The following is a 9731-nucleotide window of genomic DNA, read 5'->3' as shown; positions in this document are numbered from 1 at the left end:
CTCTTTCCCCAGTGTGAATTCGCTAGTGTGTCAGCAGATGGGATGAATCTATGAATTCCTTCCCACACTCAGAGCAGGTGCATGGCCTCTCCCTGCTGTGAACTCGCTGGTGTGTCAGGAGGTTAGATGACTGAGTGAATCCCTTCCCACAAACAGAGCAGATGTACGGCCTCTCCCCAGTGTGAACGTGCTGGTGCATCTGCAGGTTGTATAACTGAGTGAATCCCTTACCACATTCAGAGCAGGTGAATGACCTCTCTTCAGTGTGAACTCGCTGGTGTGTAAGGAGGATGGATGAATTAATGAATCCCTTCCCACACTCAAAGCAGGTGAATGGCCTCTCCCCAGTGTGAACTCACTGGTGTTTCAGCAGGTTGGATGACTACGTGAATCCCCTCCCATACACAGAACAGGTGATCGGCCTTTCCCCACTGTGAATTCTTTGGTGATTCTGCTGGGTGGCTAAGTCACTGAATTCCTTCCCAAACTCAGAGCTGGTGAATGGCCTCTCCACAGCATGAACTCGCTGATGTGCCTGTAGAAGGGATGAACCACTGAATCCCTTCTCACACACAGGGCAGGTGAACGGCCTCTCTCCGGTGTGAACACGTTGATGAGTTTTCAGCTCACATGGGAACCGGAATCCTTTCTCACAGTTCCCACATTTCCATGGTTTCTCCATGGTGCGCGTGTCCCTGTCCCTCTTCAGGTTCAATGATCAGTTGAACGTAGGACACGTGTATGGACTCTGCCTGCTATCAATGGTGTGGGTTTTTTTCAGGCTGTGTAACTGGTTAAAGCTCTTTCCACAGTCAATGCACTGGAACACACTCACTCGGGTGTGTCTGTCCTGGTATTTTTCCAGTCACACTGATGTTTAAAATCTTTTGAAGCAGACAGAACAGATAAAGATTCTTCCTTCTAGATTCAGAGGCCAATAATATTCAGGTCCCAATGAATCAAGTGACTCTGTAAGATCTTCATCTGATGTTTGGTTTGAGATTTCTGTCTGTAAATCTTTCCCTGTGAAAGGAATTTACAAAAGTCAGCACTGTCAGTACAGGATAGAAATTCAGAACTATTCTAGTTTCTATGGAATATTCTTTCCTCTCTTGTTACCCAAAAGCTGTAAATCTCCATCCCACACACTCTCCCTCCATTCTCACACTCCTGTATCTAATATACACCCTTTCAACTGCTGAAGATGCTAATCAATACTGATTGACAGATCATGCTCACCATTTCCTGTCCTGGACATACAGACCTGAAAATCTTCATGCAGGATGCTAGCCCTATATCTGTCTATCTTACTGGAAAAAATTGTGTGCAATATACAGTCATGTTAGACTTGATTAGCGATATGGTGATGGGGGAGTGAGAAAGAATTTTGTTCAGGCAGTGAGTGGACATGACTTACAACAACACTAGAAACAAATTCAGAACATCCAATTCTAGTTGCTATGACCCCTGTGACTGGAAATATATAAAATGGATGTTAGGTTGCAACAGTACAAAATACACAAATAAGAATATATATAATATATTTTATCAGAGAACCATAATTAATATATTTAATATGTACCAGAAAACAGCACTAGACATATCTCTGTCCTATCTTAATTTACTGTCCCCTTAAATGTCAGCCATCTTGTGGGGAAACCACACCTTTAATTGTGAACATTAGGAAAGAGACCATCCTTTTAGCCAGACAAATAAATGTGTCAAGCAGAGGGAGCAAAGGATGTCAATGTCTTTAAGAGAGAGAGAGAGAGAGAGAGAGACCTGGGCCAACCTTTCCAGAGTCTGCGCCCTCCCTGGATTCACTTCCTTTCCCTTCAGTTCCTCCAAGTCAACAATTTCCACCCCAGGATGAGAAAAGAAAGTGTTTTACTCACAGATGTTGGACACAGGAGGAAGTTTTAGTCTGTGTGAAGCTCAATCTTCATTCACACAAAACCTGCGCTCTGATTGGCTGGAGGACCAGAGTCCATCCGGTCCTCCAACTCTTCCCATTGGTCAGTCCCTCAGTATGACGATCAGGGAAGCGGGCTCTCCCCCACACATGCGCACTTTCCCCTCTCCCGAGTTCACACTGGGGAGAGGCCATTCACCTGCTCTGAGTGTGGAAAGGGATTCACTCAGTCATCCCACCTGTCGAGGCACAAGTGATTACAGGGGTTGGATTCTGCTGTTATTGCTGCTGTTAATCACATCCAGGACTGAGCCATGTTCATTCTGACACTTGGTGAAGTGGGAGGGTCGGAGGGTTTCTTTCTGCTGGACTGGCTGGTCTCACGACTTTGCTTCCAGTGGGCTGATGCTCTTTGAGCCTGGGAGTGCACATTTCCACTGAAATGATCCACAAAAGCTGATGAAGTACATTTATTTTATCCTGTATAAGAAATAGTGTTTTTCCTACCACTACAGGTAGATCTAAAATAAATACAGAAAGTGTTGGAAAAAGTCAGCAGGTCTGGCAGCATCTTTGGTGAGAGAAACAGAGATAACGTTTCGAGTCCAATATGACTCTTCCTCAGAATTTCAGAGAGGGAGAAATGTGATGGGTTTGATGGCGTTGAGAAATGGGGAAGGGTCCAGTAGAACAAAAGGGAAAGTCAGGGATTGGTTAGAGGGTAGGTGAGATTAAATAACAAAAATATCATGGAACAAAAGACAAAGGGAGTGATGATGGTTGTAATAAAGAAACAAAGCATTGATCCAGAGTAAGTGTTAATGGCAGAATAAAGAACAGCTCTGACTGAAAGCAAAAACATGAAAACAAGATGCAGACTGGCACTTGGCCAAAAAAAAAATCAAAACAGAGGACAGAGTTGATAGTTTGAAGTGTTGAACTCAATGTTGAGTCCAGAAGGCTGTAAAGACCCTCATCAGAGGATGAGGTGCTGTTTGTCCAGCTTGTGTTGGGCTTCTCGGGAACATTGCAGCAGGCCGAGGACAGAAATGTGAGCATGAGAGCAAGGTGGTGAATTATAATGGCAGCAACTGGAAGGTCAGGGTCATGCTTGTGGGCTGAGCGGAGGTGTTCCACAAAGAGGGCAGTGAACAGGGGACAGATGAATTAAAGAGAAACCATTTGGGTCCAGAACATTGTGCACATCCTTTTACTCTGATTGTCTTTGATCCTCAAGTCATTTTGTGTTTGTCGTTTAACCATGTTCTGTTTCATTACAAACTTTCATCAGTAAAAATATTTGACTTTGCTGGATTTTTCATGATTAAATTTCTGCACTTTAGGGAAAGTGGGTGAGAGGAGTTGGCAGGCTCTTTAACAGAAAGTGAGTCAATAGTATCTTTCAAATGAGTAGATACTTGAAGGGAAAGAATTTGCAGGGCTGTGGGGAAAGAGCAGAGCAGTTGGATGAATCAGAGAGTCCTTTCAAAGAGATGGCAGGGGCACGATGGGCTGAATGGACTCCTGCAGCCTGTGAATCTGAGCTTCCTGCTTTTGTGCAGGTTAAAAGGAACAGATTTCATTTCAGCCTCTTCCTTGTATCTGTATTTAAAGAGACTGGTTTCTGTTCAGCTCTGAGTGACCAATATAACAATGTCTCCACTCCTCTGAAAATTTAAACATGGAACAAAACCTTGCATGGCCGATTAGTGTCAACAGCCTTCCTGTAGTTCTCTCTGATGCAGCAATGGTCCCATTGTTCTGCTCCATGGAAAATTGTACGAAAATAGTTAAATCCAATAAAATTAACCCAGTAACAACAAAGATCAATGGTCTAATGACAACGCCCTCCCCATTGTGTCACCCAGATGTCTAAATCTTGACACCTGAAGTTAACAAACTGTCCAACAGGAGATTCACTTTGCATTGGTGGGCTGGGCTGATCAGACTGTTTATGATAGGGGTCTTGGAGTTGGGGACAGTGGGAGAGTTCAAGTGTCAGTAACACAGCAACTTGTATTTATACACCTTTAACATAATATAACATCCTGAGGAGTTTCACAGGTTCATGATGAAACAAAATTTTACACAAGCTTTGATTAAAGTGTTCAAGAGCATGATTTTTCGCTCGCTAGACCAGCATTTATTGCCCATCCCTAGTTGCCCATGAGAAGGTGGTGGTAAGCTGCCTTCTTGAACCGCTGCACTGCATGTGGTGTAGATACACCCACAATGCTGTTAGGAAGGGAGTTCCAGGATTTTCACCCAGTGACAGTGAAGGAACTGCGATATATTTCCCATCTATCTGCTGCCCTTGTCCTTCTAGATAAGTAGTGGTTGTGGGTTTGGAAGGTGCCGTTGAAGGAATCTTGGTGAATTCCTGCAGTGCATCTTGTAGATGGTACACACTGCTGCTACTGTGCGTTCGGTGGTAGAGGGAGAGAATGTTTGTGTATGGGGTGCCAATCAAGTGGGCTGCATTGTCGGTGTCGAGCTTCTTGAGTGTTGTGGGAGTTGCGCTCATCCAGGCGAGAGGGGAGTATTCCATCACACTCCTGACTTGTGCCTTGTAGATGGTGGGCACGCTTTGGGGAGTCAGGAAGTGAGTTACTCGTCGCAGGATTCCCAGCCTCTGACCTGTTCTTGTAGCCACAGTAGTTATGTGGCTGGTCCAGATCAGTTTCTGGTCAATGGTAACCCCCAGTGTGCTGATAGTGGGGGTTTCAGTGATGGTAATGCCATTGAACGTCAAGATGCTATGGTTGGGATTCTCTCTTGTTGGAGAGTTTTCCCCCTGATCCCCATTAACTCCAGTTTTGTTAGGGCTCCTTGATGCCACACTCAGTCAAATGCTGCCTTGATGTCAAAGGCAGTCACTCTCACTTCACCTCGGGAGTTCAGCTCTTTTGTCCATGTTTGAACCAAGGCTATGATGTCAGGAGCTGAGTGGCCCTGGTGGAACCCAAAATGGGTGAGAGTGTGCAGGTTACTGCTAAGCAAGTGCTGCTTGATAGCACCGTTGATGACCCCTTCCATTACTTTACTGATGATGGAGTGTAGACTGATGGGGCGGTAATAGGCAGGGTTGGATTTGTCCTGCTTTTTGTTTACAGGACATACCTGGGCAATGTTCCACATAGCCAGGTAGATACAAGTGTTGTAGCTGTACTGGAACAGCTTGGCTAGGGGCGTGGCAAGTTCTGGAGCACAAGTCTTCAGTACTATTGCCGGAATATTGTCAGGGCCCATAGCCTTTGCAGTATCCTGTGCCTTCAGCCATTTCTTGATATCACCTGGAATGAATCTAATTGCCTGAAGACTGGCATCTATGATGCTGGGGACCTCTGGAGGAGGCCGAGATGGATCATCCACTCAGCGCTTCTAGCTGAAGATTGTAGCAAATGCTTCAGCCTTATCTTTTGCACTGTGCTGAGCACTCCCATCATTGAGGATGGGGATAATTGTGGAGCAACCTCCTCCAGTGAGTTGTTTAATTGCCCACCACCATTCACAACTGGATGTGACAGGACTGCAGAGCTTACATCTGACCCATTGGTTGGGGGATCGCTTAGCTCTGTCTATCAGTTGCTGCTTATGCTGTTTGGCACACAAGTAGTCCTGTGTTGCAGCTTCACCAGATTGACACCTCATTTTTAGGTATGCCTGGTGCTCCTGCACTCTTCATTGAATCAGGATTGGTCCCCTGGCTTGATGGTAATGGGAGAGTGGGGGATATGCTGGGCCATAAGGTTACAGATTGTGGTTGATTACAATTCTGCTGCTGCTGATGACCCACAGCACCTCATGGATGCCCAGTCTTGAGTTCCTAGATCTATTTGAAATCTATCCCATTTAGCACAGTGGTGGCACCACACAACATGATGGAGCGTATCCTCAATGTGAAGACGGGAGTTGGTGGTCTCTCCGACCGATACTGTCATGGACAGATGTATCTGTGACTGGCAGATTAAGGATGAGGTCAAATATGTTTTTCCCTCTCGTTGGTTTCCTCACCACCTGCCGCAGACCCAGTCGGGCAGCTATGTCATTTAGGACTCAGCCAGCCCAGTCAGTATTGGTACTACCGAGCCACTCTTGGTGATGAACATTGAAGTCCCCCACCCAGAGTACATTCTGCACCCTTTGCACCCTCAGTCCTTCCTCCAAGTGGTGTTCAACATGGAGAAGCATTGATACATCAGCTGAGGAAGGGCGGTACGGGGCATTCAGCAGGAGGTTTCCTTGCCCATGTTTGACCTGATGCCATGAGACTTCATGGGGTCCAGATTTGATTCATGAGGACTCCCAGGTTAACTCCCTCCTGACTATATACCACTGTATACCTCAGCTGGGCCTGTCCTGCCGGAGGGACAGGACATACCCGGGGATGGTGATGGTGGTGTCTGGGACATTATCTGTAAGGTATGATTCTGTGAGGATGACTATGTCAGGCTGTTGCTTCAATAGTCTGTGGGACAGCTCTCCCAATTTTGGCTCTAGCCCCCAGATGTAAGGAGGACTTTGCAGGGGCGACAGGGCTGGGTTTGCCGTTGTCGTTTCCGGTGCCTCGGTCGATGCCGGGTGGTCCGTCCGGTTTCAATCCTTTTCATTGGCTTTTCAGCGGTTTAATACAACTGAGTGACTCACGAGGCCAGAGTCAACCACATTACTGCAGATCTGGAGTCACATGTAGGCCAGACCAGGTAAGGACAGCAGATATCCTTCCCTGAAGGACACTAATGAACCGGATGGGTTTTTACAACAATTGACAATGGTTTGTTTCATGGTCCAGATTTTGATTGAATTCAAATTTCACCGTCTGCTATGTCTGGATTCGAACCTGGATCCCCTGAGCATTACCCTGGGTGCTTGGATTCCCAGCCCAGTGACAATACAACTCGTCACCCCCTCCCCCATATTTATATGGCTAATCCAGTTCAGTTTTGGTCAGTGATGACCCCCAGGATGTTAACAGGGAAGCTCAAAACTTCTGCTCCCCTTTGTGAAGACCCAACAGTGCTCGGTACCGGAGAAAATGGTGTTTCCATAACTCTCTCTGTTGGTCTCTCTGTGGGTCCTTGAAGAAGGGACTGCTCACCAGGTACAGTCACCGTTACCTCCCTCCAGTGCCTCCTTCAGGACAGGGACAAAGACTGCTCACCAGGTACAGTAATCGTTACCTCTCTCCAGTGCCTCCTTCAAGGCAGGGACTGCTCACCAGGTACGGTAATCGTTACCTCTCTCCAGCGCCTCCTTCAGGACAGGGACTGCTCACCAGGTACAGTCATCGTTACCTCTCTCCAGTGCCTCCTTCAGGACAGGGACAGGGAGTGCTCACCAGGTACAGTCACCGTTACCTCTCCAGCGCCTCCTTCAGGACAGGGACAGGAACTGCTCACCAGGTGCAGTCATCGTTCCTCTCTCCAGTGCCTCCTTCAGGGCAGGGACAGGGACTGCTCACCAGGTACAGTCATCGTTACCTCTCTCCAGCGCCTCCTTCAGGGCAAGGACAGGGACTGCTCACCAGGTACAGTCATCATTACCTCTCTCCAGAGCCTCCTTTTCTGCCAGTTTTTATGAGCTGCTTTCAGAGGTTTCTTCACTCTGTGGTTCCTTCAAAAACACTGATCTGTTTTTTACATCGATGTCTCACTTGCTGCCACCATGTTCAGAGATGTGTCCTTCTATCTCGGACTCTAGGCTTAGGATGTGGCTAGCAGACAGACTGTAGACACACTCTGGTATCTGCTAAACACTTGTTTATTAGTACTACATCCAAACAGGTTACAGAGAAGGCAGCTTGTTCCGAGGCACGATTCCAACTTCTCTCTCTCTCACTCTGAGAGTCTAACACGTGACTGACTGATGTCAGTGGTACATCATTAACTATGTCATCCATTAGCATATCCCATCTGTTAACCCTTTCTGCTACAGTTCAATCATGGATGTGGTGAACAGCAGCAAGAACAGCAGAATCAAATTCCTGAAATCACTTGTGAACCCATTGGTGGCTCAGCAAGTTGGATACCTGAGTGAAGCCCTTCCCACACTCGGAGCAGGTGAAGGGCCTCTCCCCGGTGTGAACTCGTCGGTGCTTCTGCAGTGCAGATGAATCAGTGAATCCCTTCCCACATTCAGACCAAGTGAAGGGCCTCTCCCCGGTGTGAACTCGTCGGTGTGTCAGCAGTTGGGATGACTGACTGAATCCCTTTCCACATGCGGAGTAGGTGAATGGTCTCTTCCCAGTGTGAACTCGCTGATGTATCAGCAGGTAGGATGAATCAGTGAATCCCTTTCCACACTCAGAGCAGGTGAACGGTCTCTCCCCAGTGTGAACTCACTGGTGTGTCAACAGTTGGGATGACCGAGTGAAACCCTTCCCACACTCAGAGCAGGTGAACGGCCTCTCCCCGGTGTGAACTCACCTGTGTGTCAGAAGATGGGATGACTGACTGAATTTCTGCCCACATTCAGAGCAGGTGAACGGCCTCTCCCCGGTGTGAACTTGCCTGTGTGTCAGAAGGTGTGATGACTGACTGAATTCCTGCCCACACTCAGAGCAGGTGAACGGCCTCTCCTCAGTGTGAACTCGCTGGTGTGTCTGCAGGCTGGATAACTGAGTGAATCCCTTCCCACAATCAGAGCAGATGAATGGCCCCTCCCCAATGTGAATTGTCTGGTGTCTCAGCAAAGTAGACGAACGGTTGAATCCCTTCCCACATACACTGCAGCTGAACGGCCTTTCTCCAGTGTGAACTCGCTGGTGCATCAGCAGGTTGGATGAATCGCTGAATCTCTTCCTACACTCAGAGCAGGTGAACGGCCTCTCCCCAGTGTGACTGCATCAATGAGTTTTCAGTGCAGATGGGGTATGGAATCCCTTCCCACAGTCCCCACATTTCCATAGTTTCTCCATGGTGCAGGTGTCCTTGTGTCTCTCCAGGTTCAATGATCTGTTGAAGCCTCGTCCACAGACAATCTCTCCCCACTGTGAATGGTGCGATGGTTTTTTCAGTCTGTGTTACTGGTTAAAGCTCTTTCCACAGTCAGAGCACAGGAACACTCTCACTCAGTATGTGTGTCTCGGTGCTTTTCCAGTCCCAGTGATGTTAAAGCCTTTTAAGCAGACAGAACAGACAAATACTTCTCCTTCCACATTCAAAGGCTGATGATATTCAGGTCCTAATAAATCAAGCGACTCTGTCAAATCTTAACATGATGATTGCTTTGAGATTTCTGTTGCAAATCCTCCTTTTCTAATATCCTGTAAAAGGAGTTTACAAAAGTCATCACTGTCAGTACAGGATAGAAATTCAGAACAGACAATTCTAATTTCTGTGGATCATTCTTTCCTCTTTTACCCCAACAGTCATCCCAGACACTCTTCCTCCATTCTCACTCTACTGGGCCTAACATTCACCCTCCCAGTTCTCCTGAAGGTGCTGATTCATGCTGATGTACAGATCCATACATACAAATGCACAAACATACGAACATACGAACTAGGAGCAGGAGCTGGCGACTTGCCCCCTCAAGTTTGCTCCATATTCAATAAGATCATGACTGATCTGAATGTAACCTCAACCTCACATTACTGCCCACCCCCAATAACCTTTCACCCCCTTATTAATCAAGATTCTATCTAGCTGTGCCTTAAAAATGTTCAAAGACTCTGCTTCCACCACCTTTTGAGGAAGAGGCCTCCAAAGGCTCACCACCCTCTGAGAGAAAAAATTTCTCCTCAGCTCTGTCTGAAATGAGCGACCCCTTATTTTTAAGGTGACCCCTAATACTCCCACAAGAGGAAACATTGTCTCCA

General features: G+C 47.1%; 1 protein-coding gene across 1 annotated transcript; it reads right to left on the bottom strand.

Moving 5' to 3' along the window:
• Positions 1 to 7267: 7267 nt before the first annotated feature.
• On the bottom strand, positions 7268 to 8994 carry LOC121273775 (zinc finger protein 256-like). The gene is given in 1 exon segment (XM_041180941.1): positions 7268 to 8994. A coding segment is annotated over 1 exon segment (780 nt). The 5' UTR covers positions 8682 to 8994; the 3' UTR covers positions 7268 to 7901.
• Positions 8995 to 9731: the final 737 nt, after the last annotated feature.

The sequence above is a fragment of the Carcharodon carcharias genome (genome assembly GCF_017639515.1).
Source record: "Carcharodon carcharias isolate sCarCar2 chromosome 27 unlocalized genomic scaffold, sCarCar2.pri SUPER_27_unloc_1, whole genome shotgun sequence".
NCBI classification, from domain to species: Eukaryota; Metazoa; Chordata; class Chondrichthyes; order Lamniformes; family Lamnidae; genus Carcharodon; species Carcharodon carcharias.
Note: the sequence above shows the minus strand (reverse complement) of the source record. Positions and strands in the feature narration are given on the sequence as shown.